General features: G+C 54.3%; 5 protein-coding genes across 5 annotated transcripts; 2 read left to right on the plus strand and 3 right to left on the minus strand.

Annotated features, from left to right (window-relative positions):
- Positions 1-300: 300 nt before the first annotated feature.
- On the minus strand, positions 301-4,116 carry HEX1 (woronin body major protein). Its single transcript, XM_062908277.1, has 3 exons — positions 1,925-4,116; positions 1,117-1,547; positions 301-981 (listed from the first exon to the last, which is right to left on the minus strand). Exons 2-3 carry the CDS (start codon positions 1,136-1,138, stop codon positions 380-382), a joined length of 624 nt encoding a protein of 207 aa, XP_062771355.1. The 5' UTR covers positions 1,139-1,547; positions 1,925-4,116; the 3' UTR covers positions 301-379.
- A 605-nt stretch (positions 4,117-4,721) lies between these two features.
- Positions 4,722-8,190, plus strand: QC763_117010 (uncharacterized protein; the record flags this gene model as incomplete). The annotated part of the gene is made up of 2 exons (XM_062908278.1): positions 4,722-4,958; positions 5,014-8,190. Exons 1-2 carry the CDS (start codon positions 4,926-4,928, stop codon positions 8,188-8,190), a joined length of 3,210 nt encoding a protein of 1,069 aa, XP_062771356.1. The 5' UTR covers positions 4,722-4,925.
- Positions 8,191-8,211: 21 nt separating this feature from the next.
- On the minus strand, positions 8,212-9,774 carry QC763_117020 (uncharacterized protein; the record flags this gene model as incomplete). The annotated part of the gene is made up of 3 exons (XM_062908279.1): positions 8,212-8,696; positions 8,787-9,412; positions 9,484-9,774. 3 exons carry the CDS (start codon positions 9,772-9,774, stop codon positions 8,339-8,341), a joined length of 1,275 nt encoding a protein of 424 aa, XP_062771357.1. The 3' UTR covers positions 8,212-8,338.
- A 758-nt stretch (positions 9,775-10,532) lies between these two features.
- RPN5 (proteasome regulatory particle subunit) lies at positions 10,533-12,637 on the minus strand (the record flags this gene model as incomplete). The annotated part of the gene is made up of 3 exons (XM_062908280.1): positions 12,041-12,637; positions 11,199-11,975; positions 10,533-11,144 (listed from the first exon to the last, which is right to left on the minus strand). The coding sequence occupies exons 1-3, from the start codon at positions 12,122-12,124 to the stop codon at positions 10,533-10,535; spliced, it is 1,473 nt and encodes a 490-aa protein (XP_062771358.1). The 5' UTR covers positions 12,125-12,637.
- Positions 12,552-14,740, plus strand: QC763_117040 (uncharacterized protein; the record flags this gene model as incomplete). Its single annotated transcript, XM_062908281.1, has 2 exons — positions 12,552-14,231; positions 14,284-14,740. Exons 1-2 carry the CDS (start codon positions 13,282-13,284, stop codon positions 14,738-14,740), a joined length of 1,407 nt encoding a protein of 468 aa, XP_062771359.1. The 5' UTR covers positions 12,552-13,281.
- Positions 14,741-16,287: the final 1,547 nt, after the last annotated feature.

Raw genomic sequence — 16,287 nt, forward strand, 5'->3', positions numbered from 1 at the left:
ATAAACACCAAAGCAAGTAAGATCAACCCGAGGCAAGTCAATCCCATTTACATCACAATCACAAGCAGCATCGGTCAAGAAAAAAGATTCTCTCCATCATCATCATCCATTACAGATTCATATACACGGCTAGTACTAGAAAGAACATTGAGACATGTTCTTGCCCTCCTGAAGCCAGCACTATCATAATAATCCGAATCCCTTTGCCCATCCACATATATCCTAGCAAATATTCCTACCAAAAAATAGATTACCCAATGAAGCCTCTCGGCAAACAAGACATTAACCAAGAAACGACATTAGATAAACCATTTTTTATCGCGACAATCTAAGCCAAAAAGTAATTCCAAAACAGGTTTTCAGAGGTGGTGAAACCCCCTTAGAGGCGGGAGCCATGGACGACCTTCATGTCAACAGCCATCTCGCGGCCGTGGTCAGTGACGACGAGGACGCGGACGGAGCCACGGCCAGACTCGAAAGCCTTCTGGAGGCGGTTCCAGAGCGAAGACTGGTCAATGACGGGGAGGTTCTGCTTGACATCACCGGTCTCGGTCATGGCGACGATGGCGCCATCCTGCATGTCAAGGACGCGGTACTGCTTGAAGACGGGGCCGAGCATGGTCTGGACAACGACGCTGGGGGCGGGGTTGGAGACGAAGCTGGACTCCTCATGGAGCTGCTTGGTGAAGAGGTCAACACCGAGGTAGCGGTGCTGGCCGGTGGCAGCAGAGGTGCTGATGCGGATGACCTGGCAGGGGCGGCCCTGGAGGATCAGGATGTCACCGAGGCGGATGTGGTGGCAGGGGATGGTGACGGTGTTGGGAGCCTTCTCAACGGCAGGGGCGGCAGCGGGGCCGCGGCGGACGGAAGAGACCTCAGCCTCGACGTGGCCTTCATGATGGTGGTGGAGCTTGTCAGCCAACTTGTGCAACTTGTTGTGGAGCTTGTTGTGAACCTCCTGGCGGAAGGAGTGGTAGCGGTCTGTATGTTGGTGGGGCCACAGTGAGTACTCGCTCACATGTCGACACTCTCGTGTGCATGGGGAGAGATGGCATCAAGGGGCACCACCAAGACAAGACGCTAGGACAAGGGCGAAAGGGGCGGGGAGATACTCACTGTCCTCATCGTAGTAACCCATGTTGTTGGTGGTGGTGGTGGAAACGGTGGAAGGCGTGTAGGGCTTGTCGTCCAAGAGCTTTACCTCCTTCTTAGGGGCGGTAATGCGAGGGGGGCGGGGGAAGTCGACGGTGGTGTCGGTGACTTGGAAATGAGATTCCTTCTTGGCGGGACGGGTGATAGCAGCCTCGACAGTGAACTTGTCACCGATGGAAGTGCTGGACTTGAAGACCGGGCGACGGGTGGGAAGGTCGACGGTGGTGTCGTAGCTGGGGGAGGCTACAACGGTGGGTTCCTTGCGGTAGTTGGCTTGGGTGCGGGCGCGGAATTCACTCTCAGCAAGGTCGACGACGGAGCTGTGAGGACGGTGGCGGTGGTCGAGTTCGATGCGAGACTCGAGGTAGTTGGAGGCGGGAGGGGGTGGTTGAGGTCTGAAGAAGGCAAAGGAAAGATGTGGTCAGCAAAAGGAAAGAGCAGAGAATGTGTCTTCCTTGAGCCAGATATTGTTGTGGGAGAAGGCCTCGCGTCGCTTGGTCAACCCCCAACCCCCTGGCCCCGAAGACCTTGGCGGTGCCCTAGGGTCGATAGCTCGGCCAGGGGGGGTGGGCTGAAGAGCGGAGCAAAACAGGACAAACGAGGAAAATGGCTGCTCTGAGGCTCCAGCGGGGAATCCACACCCAAGAGATCCGAGCCGGGACAGGAGGCTGGGGATCAGCCATTGGGGCGGGCCAGGCCAAAGGGGCGGTAAAGAAAAACAAATTGACGGTGACGGTGATGCCGGCGACAGAAAGAGAAGTCAAAAACATACCTGCGGATCTCCTCGTGGAAATGGTACTCTTCCTTCTTGATGACGGGGACGGGGACGGGACGGCGGTGCTCTTCCTCCTTGCGGGTGATGCGGACCTCCTCTTTGAAGCGGTTCTCCTCGACGACCTTGGGGGGCGGGGGGGCAGGGAGAGCGGCTTGGGCGGTGAAAGAAGAGTCTTGACCTATCCGTCCAGCTGGGGGAACTTGGATCTTGATCTCCTCGTGGGTTTTGGTCTGGGTAGCGGTCTCGGACTCCCTGTAGGCAGACGGGAAGACGCTGAAAGGGACCGGGACGCGGGCTTCAAAGTCCAGGTTGCCGGTTTACTGGGCGCAAGAAACAATCTTCTTGACGTACGACAAGAAGATATCTCTTGCTAACTTCCTAGAAAAGAAGTCGAAAGAAAGGAGATGAGAAGGCGGTCTGTGAATCGACCCGTCTTCTGTGCTCTGGTTTCTGTTCGAGTCCTTTGAAAGGGAGGGCGGGGAATGGATGGAGATGATGGTGATGACTTGAGCTGACTCTGAGTGGAGGATGAGGAAGGAAAGAAGATCAAGACCAGGAGGGCACAGCTGCTCGAGCGAGCGCGGTTCAAATACGCATGGGGCGGAGCGCTTCCGGGCTCTGAACGTCGACCTTGGCCGGTTGGCAGGGGACCGTCGACGACGAGAAGGATGTGTGACCACAGGGGGTGGTTCCAACCAGCTCTGGAAGCCCTCTGTTTACCTTTTGTGGAGAAGAGGCCTGCGAGTTGTTTATCCTGCACCAATGGGGGATAGCGGACCCTCTTTTTGGAGGAGCCATGGCCCCACGAGCATGTCTCTGATTGCTCGGCCGTGACCGGGAGCTGGGACGCGTCCAGCCATTTCGAGCTAGGAGCTGTCTCGTTGGGAGCTGAAAGCACAGAGCTCGATCGCGGTTGACCCCTGGAGATGAGACGTCAGAAAGAAAAAGGCGCGCTTCTCCAGCCTCTCCAGATCCGGGGGTAGCAGAGAGCGCTTGCTGGGTGATGGGCGAGGGTTGCCCGGGCCTCCTGTAGGGCAGAACATGGACCTGGAGCGTCAATGGCTCGAACTGGTCTCTCAATTGATGAGAAGACACAAACAGAAGTCGTATCAAAGCTGTCTCTAATTGAAATTGGTCCACCCCCGTCCTCCTGCAGCTTCGTGCATCTCAGGGCGCCACCGACCACACCCACAGGCTGACGGGAGACGGACTAGCCAGCCAGGACCGGGCGCCCACGCCGTACACACGCTTGTGCCGGCATCGTTGATAGGTGGTTGGGGACGCGGTGGGGGCTCTGGGGCCGTGGTGTGCGCAATTGGGGAGGTCGGGAGCAACTCCCTTTTACTTTCCTCGGCTGCAAGCCAAGGAGAAGAGCAGATCACCAGCAGCTTCGTCTGACAATTGGCTGTTGCATTTATCAAGGGGGTGTCCCGTCCCAGCCTCTTTTTCCCGTCTGAGAGCTCGTGGGAGAAGGCCATTGGGTCGATAGGGGAGTTCCAGCCATCCACGACTTAATGCACAATTTTATTCGTCTCGTTTGATGTCTCCCGGTCCTCGTATCGATGTCGCACAGGCCGGCCGGCTATCAGTTGTCAGGCTGTCATCGAAACAGATGGCATCTGCCAGACCGCCGCCATCCCCGAGGTGTCTCCAGCGCCGTCCCCACAAAGCCGATTGCTTTTGCAGCCGGGAGCTGACACGACACGAGGCCTGAAAGTCAAAAAGCTGGACTTCCTCCCCATGCGCTACCGAGGCCATCTCCAAAATCTCCACTGGGAACAGCACACCATTTCCAGTTGTCCCGGCAACTGACCTCCTTTTGCGTCTTCTGCTCCGCCCCTTTGCGGGATCAGCCGCCGAGCAGTCCGATCCTACCCATTAACTGCCGTCACATGCGCGATGCGAGAAGACGGAGCCGACGCAGGGGAAACAGCCGCCGTCGGGGTTTCAGGGACTTTGGGACCTTGTTTACTTGCGACGTCGTCGACATCGTCGTTTGCTCTACCTATGTTGTTCAGGCATCCGGCCGTCTGTCGACTTGAACCTGTTGAGAGTTGTCTGATCAGTTCAACAACCCGTTAACCCGACCCGAAAACCGACCGATGACCCGGATCCGAATTCACAATCAGTCCCCCGGAGCACCTGTGCCGGAAGAGACGGGGAAATAAACTTTGGATCTGGAGTCCGGGCTGACTTCAACCTGCTATGGTAAGTTTTGTGATAGGGTCGTTCCGGACCATCAATCGATTTCGATGCAAAATTGGGAAATTGGACAAACTAAGCATATGCAACATGGCGTTTCTGGCTTGATCATGGCGGATTGGTGGCTCTCCATGCTGCAACTGCAAGCTGGAGATCTCGAGCCCAAAGAGCTGGAGATTCAAACTCAACAACCTCATTCCCGTTGAGTGTCAGGATTTAACTTTTGACGGCTGCGCAACCCCGGTTGGTGGCTTAATCATGACCGAGGGGGCTGCCATGGGCCTCAACAGACCGCTGTCCGCAGCATAGCGTAAAGGTACGAATTGTAGCACCATCGTAACAACTTTTCCACTGCTTCAATTGATCAGTTTCCGTCTCGTGTGTTGTCTTGTCTGAATATTCCTGTATATGTTCAGCACCAATGGAGGAGGAACTTCAACCACACTGGCAACAATCAGGTGCTGCCTTTATCGTCGGAGGGCTGCTTGCTGTCTTCGTGTTTGCCGTCATCTACAAGGTGTGCCTGTGTCAATACTGGTTAGAAAGAAACCCCCATCCTCGTTACCTGCGTTCTCGAAACCAGCAAGGCTGCTGCTGCTGTTGACAAGAAGAGGATCTGAGAAGAGCTTTGCCGTCGCAGTCACAGGCCGAAGAGACAGAAGCTTGGCAGACGTCGAAGGTGCCAGGTGCACTTTTACCCCCACCTTGATTACCCCTCCACAGCTTGCACCAAACTTCCAACTCGGCCCCGGATATCGCTGTCACAAGCTGAGAAACCGCAGAGAACATAGTCAAAATGAAGCAGAGATTCTCGTCCTTGGACGTAAAGGTGTGTGTAACCCCCCCTATATTCTCTTCACACGCATCCTGACCCCGCTTTCCAGGTGATAGCCCACGAGCTCTCCGAAGCCCTCGTCAGCCTCCGCCTAGCCAACATCTACGACCTCAACTCCAAAATCCTCCTCTTCAAGTTCGCCAAACCCGACAACCGCCAACAGCTCCTCATCGAATCCGGCTTCCGCTGCCACCTCACCGACTTTGCCCGCTCCACCGCCCCGGCCCCTTCAGCCTTCGTCGCCCGCCTGCGCAAGTTCCTCAAGACCCGGAGAGTCACCAGCGTCTCCCAGATCGGCACAGACAGAATTATCGAGTTTCGATTCTCCGACGGAGCCTACAGATTATACCTCGAGTTCTTCGCCAGCGGCAACGTCATCCTTACCGATGCCGACTTGACCATCATCGCCCTGTTGCGGAATGTTCCCGAAGGCGAGGGACAAGAGCCACAGCGGGTTGGGCTGAAGTACACCCTCGAAAACAGACAAAACTTTGGCGGCGTCCCGGAGCTCACAAAAGAGCGTCTGAGAGCTGCGTTGAAGACGGCAGCGGAGCATGCGGTTACGAAAAAGGCAAAGAAGAAGGGGGCGGACGAGCTGAGGAGGGGGTTGGCAACTACCATCACCGAGTTGCCCCCTGTGCTGGTTGATCACGTCTTTCGATTAACCGAGTTCAACTCTGCCGCGAAGCCCCTTGAGATTCTGGAGAGCGAGACTTTGCTGGATTCTCTGTTTCGGACGTTGGAGAAGGCGAGGGCGGTGCTGGACGAGGTGACGAGCTCGCCCAGGGCAACGGGATATATCATTGCCAAGCCTAATCCGCGTGCTGTCGAGCAGCCACCAACGGAGACTGAAGGGGAGACGCAGAAAGAGAAGCCTAGGGGTCTGCTCTATGAAGATTTCCAGCCTTTCCTTCCAAAACAGTTCGAGGATGATCAGGGGCTGACAACACTTTCCTTTGATGGGTACAACAAGACGGTTGACGAGTTCTTCTCTTCTCTCGAGGGACAGAAGCTTGAGTCCAAGTTGCAGGAGCGCGAAGCTACTGCCAAGAGGAAATTGGATGCTGCCCGTCAGGACCAGGCCAAGAGGATCGAGGGGCTGGTGGGTTTCCAGACGTTGAACTTGCGCAAGGCTGCCGCTATTGAGGCCAATATTGAACGTGTTCAAGAGGCTATGGATGCGGTGAATGGGCTGCTTGAGCAGGGCATGGACTGGGTTAACATCAACAAGCTTGTCGAGCGAGAGCAGGCGCAAGGGAACCCAGTGGCCGAGATCATCAAGCTACCTGTGAATCTCGCCGAGAGCACAATTACCCTGTTGCTTGGCGAGGAAGAGAAGGAAGAGGCAGGTGGAGATGAAGATATGGAATTCAACTACGATACCGACGAAGAGGTCGTTGATGCTGCTCCCGAACCTGAGAAGGCCAAGGGGCCGGATAAGCGATTGGCAATCGACATCAACCTCAAACTCTCCGTCTGGAACAATGCTCGGGAATACTACGAGCAAAAGAGGACCGCTGCCGACAAGGAAAAGAAGACCGTTGCGCAGTCGGTTATTGCGCTCAAGAGTGCCGAGCAAAAGATTACAGAGGACTTGCGGAAGGGGCTTAAGCAGGAGAAGCCTGTGCTGCAGCTGATCAGGAAGCAGATGTGGTTTGAGAAGTTTGTCTGGTTTATCTCCTCAGATGGCTATCTCGTGCTCGGTGGGCGAGATGCGCAGCAGAATGAGATTCTGTACAAGCGGTATTTGAAAAAGGGTGACGTGTATGTTCATGCCGATATGCACGGTGCATCCACCGTCATTATCAAGAACAGCCCCAAGACCCCTGATGCGCCAATTCCGCCTTCAACACTGGCTCAGGCGGGTAGTTTGTCGGTGTGCTGCTCGAGTGCGTGGGATAGCAAGGCGGCGATGGGCGCGTGGTGGGTGAATGCCGATCAAGTGTCCAAGTCTGCTCCGACGGGCGAGTACCTCCCGGCCGGGTCCTTCATGGTCAGGGGAAAGAAAAACCCGCTGCCACCGGCTCTTCTGATGCTCGGGTTCGGGTTGATGTTCAGGATATCAGAGGAAAGCAAGGCAAAGCATGTCAAGCATAGGCTGTACGACGGCGATATCGATCTTGCTCCCCCATCGAAGCCCGAGAAGGAGACCGAAAAGGAAGCCGCCCCAGAGCAAGACAACCACGAAGACTCTGGCACCGACGGAGACGACGACGGCCCCGAAGACGAAAAGAGATCCAACCCTCTTCAGTCCAGCGGTAAACCCCAGTCCGAGGACGAAGATGAAGAAGCCCCTGAGCCCCCATCAGACCAACTCTCCAACCTCGACATCGCCCCCGTGGAAGAACAAAAGCAACAAGCTGAACCCGAACCAACCCCCGTCTCCAATTCCGACTCTGAGTCTGACCACGAAGAGGAAGAAAAAGAAATCGGAACTCCCTCCAGAACCGGCACCTTCACCCCCTCCCAATCCCAACCCCAACCCCAACCCAACAAGAGACCCCTCAAACGCGGGCAACGCTCCAAAGCCAAAAAGATTGCCCAAAAATACAAAAACCAAGACGAAGAAGACCGCGCCTTGATGGAAGAACTCCTCGGTGTGGCTGCTGCACGCAAAAAGGCCGAAGCCGAAGCAGCGGCAAAGAAGCAAAAAGAACTAGACCACCTCGCCGCGATGGAAAAACGGCGCAAACAACAAGAGAGGCAACAAGCACAAATCGCCAAGCACGAAGAAATCCGCAAGATGATGCTTGAAGAAGGTGTGGATATTCTCGACGAGAACGAAAAGGCCGATGCAGGACCGTTGGACAGTCTTGTCGGGACCCCGATGCCAGGGGATGAGATACTGGAGGTTGTGCCTGTTTGTGGACCTTGGGGTGCGCTGGGGAAGTTGAAGTATAAGGTCAAGTTGCAGCCTGGGCAGGTGAAGAAGGGGAAGGCGGTCAAGGAGATTTTTGAGAGGTGGAAGCTGGCTGCCGGCAAAAAGGGGGTTGTTGACCCCAAGGGGGAGGATGGGGAGAAGATGTGGCCTAGGGAGGTGGAGCTGATTAAGGGGGTCAAGGTGGAGGAGGTGCTTGGGGTGGTGCCGGTTGGGAAGGTGACGCTCATGGCCGGGGGTGGGATGTTGGGGGGAGGGGCGGATAAGAAGGGTGGTGGTGGTGGGGGCCAGAGTAAAGGCGGGAAGGGGAAGGGGGGTGGTGGTGGTGGTGGGAAGAAGGGAAGGTAAATAAGGTGATGATGTGAAGTTTTGGAAAATGAGTGTAGATATTCAGTCAGGTGTATTTGACGCTAGTGTGTAAAAAGCGTTGTTTCCACCTCGTCCCAGCTAACCTCTGCGGATTTCATCCCATCCCCCCACCGCATCAAACTTTATACTACCTCTTCCTAACGTAAACAAACAACCCCTCGTCCCTCCCGGCAAAGCTAGGCAGAGGCACTTGAACCACCTTTTCCCACTTTCCCCTCTGTTCTTGCGATTCCAACATGAAACTATCCATCGTCCCCTTCCCTCTGCCGAAGGAAGTATACCCGTTCTTGTTTTGAGTCCCGGCCACAACGACGACATCACCTTGATATTCTTTCATCAGATCCTTGGTAAAAGAACCAGAGCCGTCTGGTCCCGTGATGGGGTAGACAAGGAGAAGGATGTGGGATTTGTGTTGAGAATCAGGAAGGGAGTGGAGGTAGGATGTGCCGGTTGTCAGGTGGGTGTCTTTGAGCCAGGTGACTCTCCTAATCAGGGCAGTCAGTGTGTCGCTTATAAAAGAAGGGGAGGTGTTTTTGGTTGGCGGAAGATGGATGGATGGGTAAGGGGCAACATACCATTCACTCTGCATATTGTCCACAGCCACAGTCTCCAGCCCACACTGCCCCAGCATAAAACTCCAATATCCACTCCCACTGCCCACGTCCAAAATCTTGAGCGGTGGTGGCTTTTCTTTTTTGGCTTTCTTTTTGGATTCCTTCTTGCCGTTCGTCGCCCCGTTCCCATTTCCATTTTCGGGCCCAATATTGTCATTTCCGTCAGCTGTGCTATCGCTGTTCTTCTTAACCCCCTCCACGGCTAGGGTTTTGATAATGGAAAGACTCTCATAACTGGGAACCACACAGCCAAAATGGTGCATAACCACCGGCAAAACCCAGTGGCTCTTCAACCCCTGACCTCCCACCGGCCCGCACCACTCGAGGTTTTGACAGGTCCATCTCCAGAAGTCAAGATACGGGTTTAATGGCAGTGATGCAACGTTCTTGACCCTGGGGATTTGGAGGGAGGGCCATGCTGGGTTAATGTAGCGTTTTGAGGATAAGTTCTCCGCTACCAAGGCTCGGATGGAAGATTTCCTCGCGTTGGAAACAAAAGACTTTAGCGCCGAGGATGGGGAGAGGGAGGGAGTGAAGAGATTTGTATAGGCGGCTATATCCGTTGTTGACGGGGGAGGAAGGGGTGTCTGGAGGGGGTGTTAGCTAGTCGTGGAGGAGAAGGGGCTGGAAAAGGGTGGGAGGGATGATCACAATATACCTCACCGTCCTTCGCCCCCTCGTACCACCCATGCAGCCCCTTCTCTGCCCCCATCTCAACCCCCCTCTGCACCTGCCCCAGCGTCACACTAGCCAAAGCATGATACACATAATCGTCCTTCCCCGCCTCCGGCAGACCAAACCACAACCTGACCGCCCCTTCAAAATCATTCTTCTCCTCCAACAACTTCAAGGCAGCTTGATGCCTGTCGTGATCACCCACCGCCTTCTCCGGCTCAAAGTCGGGATTGCCGACGCAGTGAACAAACGGTTTGGGTGTCTTGGTTGGCATTTTCAGTAGCAGTAGTAGGAAGGCTGTCTATTTACTTTGGGAACATCCACTTCGCGAAAAGAAAAAATCATCTGAAGTTTTTGGAGGTTGCTTTTGGTAAAGTCAAAGGGCAACGACCAAAACACATCCAGGCCGGAAGCGATGATGTCATTGCTCTGTTTGCCAACCACCACCAAGCTCAATTTCCATCTCCACTACAACTATCACCTCCACCCATCACACAGGAAATGACATTTTATCACATTCCAAAGAGCATTGGACATACATATACTATGAGGCCAGAGTAATTATAATCTCGCTAAATCCCCGTTGGGTGCTGCTGCGCTATTCTACAGTAAAACAACACCGAGACCGCCAGTCAGATCCCGTTTACATGCATACGTCTTCAAAACAGCAGCAGTCAGCATGGTGGGTTCGATTCTTCTCCAGTCTCGTTATCATATTCGATAGTTCGGATTAAGACTTGATGCCAACCTCGGTATGCATGTGTACCCCGGACCGCAGGTGTAACCCGGGACCGCAGGTGTGCTCGCAACCGCATGTGTTTCCAGCATAAAACGCGGGCCTGCATGCCATCTGAGGCGCCTCCTCATTCTATACCATGATTGATATGTTAGGAGATGTACTCTCGCTGCCATCAACTCCCTGCCTTCTCCAAAGAAGAGTCACCAGCATCCATTCCCCGCCCAAACTGGGAATCCAAGTAGAGAGAAGTTTGGAGATTCGAATTCGCGAGGGGTCAAACGCCTTGAACCCTTCTAACGCCTCGAAGGCTTGCTCTTAGTTTGTTTCACGCCTGGCTGAATTCGAGCCATCATCTCCTCCTTTGTGATCAAGTGATCAATCCGCTCCAGGTGACCCAACAGGCTCTTCATGTTGAAGCTCCACTCGTTCAAGATATCATCAGCATCGCGAGGCTTGGCAAAGTTGACAATGCGGGCAGGCCGGTCAATCTTGGCATACACTGTCTTGGATGTCACCAGCTCGCTGATGTACTTCTCCGTCTCTTCCTCGGTCAGATCCAGGAGTTGTGTCAGACGGCCCATCCGGATGCGGGTGTAGTACTTGGCCACCACGCGCACATTGTGCTCAATCACACGCTTGCGCAAGTCTTGCCATCTGCCAAACGCCTTCTCATCGCCCGATTGTCCCTCGGCTGAATCAAAGATCTCGGTGCTGCACAAATGGGGGCCGAACATCTTGGATACTTGAGGCCACCGCATCAGCTCCTGTACCGTAAAGAGCTCCAAGAGCTCAGCATCCTCCGGAACGGCGGTGTTTCGCGTGTCCTTGTGAATGCGGTGGAGCAAATCGTGTTGCTCGTTGTCGTATGGTGCCAGGATGATGAAGTAGATGATTCTTTGCAGGACCTGATAAAGAGTCAGCTTGTGAAACTACCAACAGTGGGCGAAGAAGAAACATACAGCTCGTAGTTTGACGGGGTCCTCCTCCACCGTCTCCGTGTCAAGCACTTGTCGGTAGTGCTTGCAAACATCCAGGTATTTGGAGTCATGCTTGGCGAGCGTGATCTGTTGCTCGTAGTACCGAAGCTTGAGATCTGTGACATCGTCCTCCTTTACCTCTGGCACCTCTTCGCCGGCCTTCGCCTTCTTCTCACGTTCCTGCTGCTCCTTGTCAAGCTGCTCCTGTGTCTTTTTGGGCTTGCGCGCCAGGTATCTGGTGCTGATTTTACGACTGAGAATACCGGCTTGGGTCCAGTCGCCAATTTCAATGCACAGAGCCACCTGCGCCAGAATAAATTCGGTCTTTTCCCGACGTTCCATAGACCCAAACGTCTCGACCTGGAGCTCGCACAGAATATCCGTCGCCGCCTTTAGATCGCCTTGCTGCTTCTTGATGTCTGACAGAATCTTGGTCACACGCGCCCGCTCGACCTCGACAAAGATCTTGCCCTCGGTAACGGTACGGAGGGTCTCGATGACGGAGAGCTTGATCTCTAGGGTGGGGGTCTGGTCGAGGAAGTCCATGACGGTTTGCACCATCTTGGTGATGGCCTGTTTGAGTTGGCCATGCTTCTTGGAGAGGATAAGGGTCTGTTCGCTGAGGAGGGCCCAGTCACCGGCATTCTTGCAGAGGGTAACGATGGCGATGAGGATTCGGGATGTGGAGGCGAGATCGGATGCCTGACGGGCTTGCTTCTCAAGAATAGACAGCTTTTCGATAGCACCCTGGAGATCCGTCTGTTTTCCCGCGGAAACGTCAGTGAAAATACAATGCAATGATGAACCCACCCAATACACAGTACCTTTGCGAGCTGCTCAGCCTCGGGAAGCTGCTGGTCCACCTCCTTGGAGTAGTCCTTCTCAGGCTTGAACGCAGCGTCCGCCATTGTGAGAAGTGCGATGGATTAGTGTATCTGGTGCGTTCTGTGTTGTCGAATGCTATTTCGGAGCTGTGCGCAGGCAAAAAGTTGGTCTCGTGGAAAAGAAAATGGCTGTCTTGAAGTGGCTTGTGGTTGATGTCGAGTGGTGTTGCTGAAGGCAAGCCCCAGTCTCCAGCCCAGCCCACGTCAGTTCGCTCTGCCTACCACGAGGCTGGGCTTGGCAGCTCATTTGAGGCTGGAGCTAGGACCAGCCCCACCTTTCAGCAGCTTTCCAGCCACACAATGTGGCTGATGCTCTATCAGTCATCACCAGGATCACAGAGGTACCTTCCAGGTCCCCAGCTGCAAGGCACGGACAGAGACAAAGAACAGTCCGGGTGGGGCCATGCCCTCGTATGGGAGACAGGCTTCCAGGCCCCTTCCATTTCTAATCCAACAACTCTCTAATGGAAGAAATCCTTCGTTCGGTGTCCGATGCATGTCCGGTTGACCCAGATCTTGGACCAAAGATAAACCAAAGTATATCGGAGGGTTTTGGTGCTTGTATATGTGTACGGAGTGCCTGTGAGCATGTGTATGATGAACAGATCTTCTTCTTCGCGGGCGGAACGGGTTACCCGTTGCTTTGAAAGCAGCGCACTCCCGTTGCCACCAGCTCATCTATCCATGTGCTGCACCTGACAAGCAGACGGGGTTTTTCCAGTCTTCTCTCCCAATCTGATTGGTATCCCGACAATCCAGTTAGGGTCCGAGATCCTGCATCTGCAATCTCTTTTCGCCCTCCCTACCAGCGGTCGGGATGTCCCTGAACAGAGCCTGTCACTTCGGTTCTTAAACCCAGGCACCACCCCCCACCGCAGCCACGAGCTACCCCAAGCTTGGAGATCACTGGACCCCCGGCGGTCCACTCGCCTGTCTTTCTTTCAATAAGAATCACACGGTCCTCTTTTCGCGATCCCAGATCTCTGTTTCAACCTAACTCAGGTACAAGTGTTCAGTCTCCTGCCGCCGGCTCTGTCTTTGTGAGCAACCACCGGCCAACCCGACAATCGATATTTTATCCCTGGAGTGCTTTTTGCCGTGTCGCACCACCCAGACGACGAGTTGCTCGTCATTGTTGTACGCTCGTCATCGCTGTTCATTCAAAAAAAAAAGACGGCACGATGGTTCAGTCACAGGGCAAGCCATCCACGCCGGTTTTGCCAGGTCCAATGCATGAGGGTATAGCCCAGCCAAAAGATGGACCATCGGATTCATCCAACGCGGCTTCAAACACTACCACTCAACTGACCTTGACCGGACCCCAAGACCTCCTCAACAGCACAAAGGGTCATGACCTGCCTGGCCGAGCCTCATTTGACAGTCTTTCGTCTGACCTCGGAAGGCCTTCTCTGTCCACCGAAAGCAACCGCTCGGTATTCTCTCTAGCACAGAATTACCATGTCGGCAACTCTTCAGAATCGCTAGACACTGCCTACTCGGCAGATTTGACCCTACCACCCATCCAGCTTCCTCCCATACAGCACCTGCCCCACCACAACCAGGACAGCGACTCCGACGAGGACACAGATCAAGACCAAACCGCTGCACAGCAGGCAGAAGAAGGCAGTATCATTGTTGATTCCGACGACCTGGGTACTGATGACGGTTATGGCTCTGACACAAACACCACGGCCTCCACGTCACTGGCAGATAGTGTGAGGGAGTTCATCTACGAGAACGGGCGGAGATATCACAAGTTCCGGGAGGGCATGTACAACTTCCCTAACGATGATGTGGAGCAGCAGAGGGAGGATATGAAGCATCAGATGGTCAAGCTGCTTTGTGGGAAGTTGTTCTTTGCGCCCCTTGACAGGCCGCAGCAGGTTCTGGATATTGGGACGGGGACGGGGATATGGGCCATCGAGATGGCGGATGAGTTTGTGGGGGCCGAGGTGCTGGGGGTGGATTTGAGTCCGCATCAGCCGGACTGGGTCCCACCCAATGTCAAGTTCATGATTGACGACGTGGAGAGCCCATGGTTGCACCCGAGTAATCATTTTGACTATATCCACTCGAGGCACACGGTTATGGCCATCAAAGACTGGCCGAGGTTGATGAGACGGGCGCAGGAGTAAGTTTCCTACAAGATGTGGAAAACCGAGATTTGGCTGACAAAGGAATAGATGCATGAGGCCCGGGGGTTGGTTTGAAATGCAAGAGGTGTATCATTTTCCGATTTCAGTAAACGACTCGATGCCGCCGAACCATCCTATCGCGCGGTACTGGTCTTTGATCAACGAGGGTTTAGAACGGCTCGGTGTCGACTTCCACGCCGTTGCCGGGGGCAAACTTGCGAACAAGATGCGTGACGCTGGGTTTGTCAATGTCACGGAGAGGGTGCTGCAGATACCCATTGGGACGTGGCCCAAGAACAGGATCTTGAAAACGGTGGGATTGTATTGGAGGACTATTTTGCTTGACGGCATCCAGGCAATTGCTCTCGGTCCCTTGACAAGAGGGCTTGGGTGGTCACAGTCGGACGTGGAGATGCTGCTGATGGAGGTTAGGAGAGCATACAAGGACAATAGCTGCTTGTTGTATATGCCGTTTCACATCATCTACGGACAGAAACCGGCGTGATGGACAGTATTTGGGATTGTTTGGAGGTTATTTGTTTCACGGTCATGCACGATACCAACATTTGTTCTTCTTTTGGATAATGCGCGTCATGTCTGAATCCTTCCCGATGTTAAGGAACGCACGGATCTTGTGCTGCCAGTGCCAATGTGGTATCTCTCCTGTCAAAGGGCTTTGAGCTGTCAACACAACATGAAGAGGCCAACCACATGTGTGAGACAAGCACCACGCAGGAGAAGGGTGGCGGAACTAGACCGCTTACCCAAGATGACAGCTTACCACACATGTTTTCTCATGACCAATGTACGCTAATGCGGTGAGCCTATTTTCACCTTGCTCACCACATGTATGTCATACGCCCCCCGCCGTGATTCGACAGGAGTTGTCCTGAGTGGGGAAGTATACCAGACCCGACAGAACGACAGCGAACTGCTGTGCGGATACCATGACCATGATTCGGAGCGGCTAGACTGCTAGAGAAGAAACAGAAACAGAAGCTATGGATATCGGTGGGTTGCGGCCGTTGTCCCCACCCTCCCGCGCTGCCCGCCGAGACCAGCAATTTTACCCGTTTGGCTGGGGGAATTTCCGAACATCCCATCAATCACCCCCTCAACACTTCCCCCGGGGCGGGCGCCGGGCAGTTTCCAAGAGACCGGAACCTACCCAAGAGCTGCAAATCGACCAAATGAATCACGCACTTCCTTGCTTGTGTTGCTCTCTGATTGGGCATAATTAGGACACCACCATTGCATGTCTGGGCAGAGACACCACTCAGTGGGACATGGGCATCTCTGTTCCCGGCACCCTTCCCCTTGCCTTCGTCTCTCCGAAACAGGACCCATGGGTATTTTGCGCCATCCCCCACCACGGAGGAACCACGCTCGAACCACCACCACCACAACGACCCGACACCTTGGCTGCTTAATCTAGGATAATTTGCCGGATTGACCTGCATGGCTTGCAGGAAAGAGAAGTTTTGATCTATTGTGATAGGCCCGGGAAGTCCCGACTGGGTTTCCAGGGACACGGTTGTCGATTTTTGGTGATGATGCTGGAGGCATCTTGACGATGATTTTGGCCGGTAGGTAGACCAGAGTCAAATACCGAAAAGAATCGGTAGGACCAACTTGACGGCATCACGGATCTTACTTGAGAAGAAGACGATAGTTTGCTGTGAATTACCACACTATCCTCCTTCGCGGATGCATTAGCCTGCACAGAAAGGAGCCGTTTCGCTGCACCTGCAGGGGCAGGCACCCACGACATGGTTCCATACTGGGGATGCTGCGGGCAGCGGGGCATGGGCAGGTCGAACGGAGTCCCAACTGGAGTCGCGGCTCACCCCTTTTGGCCCTTTGGAATCATGGGATTATCCCTCCAAAGGGGGCCTGGTGCCTTCACAAACCCCCTCTTGGCCATCCTTGGGGTGGAATGGCCCGTCTGCTGGGTCTTTTGCCAAAAGGCGATAAAGCGTCGGCAACCTGCGTTTCTTGCTTTGACGGTAAGACTTTTTCTCTCCCGGTTATGTGCGTGAAGGACCTCTAGCA

Source organism: Podospora pseudopauciseta, chromosome 1, assembly GCF_035222475.1.
Source record: "Podospora pseudopauciseta strain CBS 411.78 chromosome 1, whole genome shotgun sequence".
NCBI lineage: Eukaryota > Fungi > Ascomycota > Sordariomycetes > Sordariales > Podosporaceae > Podospora > Podospora pseudopauciseta.

Coding starts and splice junctions, on each gene's coding strand:
- HEX1 (XM_062908277.1), bottom strand. CDS start 1,138: ATGGGTTACTACGATGAGGACA. Junction 982..1,116: donor GGGTTACTACGATGAGGACA/GTGAGTATCTCC, acceptor ACCAACATACAG/ACCGCTACCACTCCTTCCGC.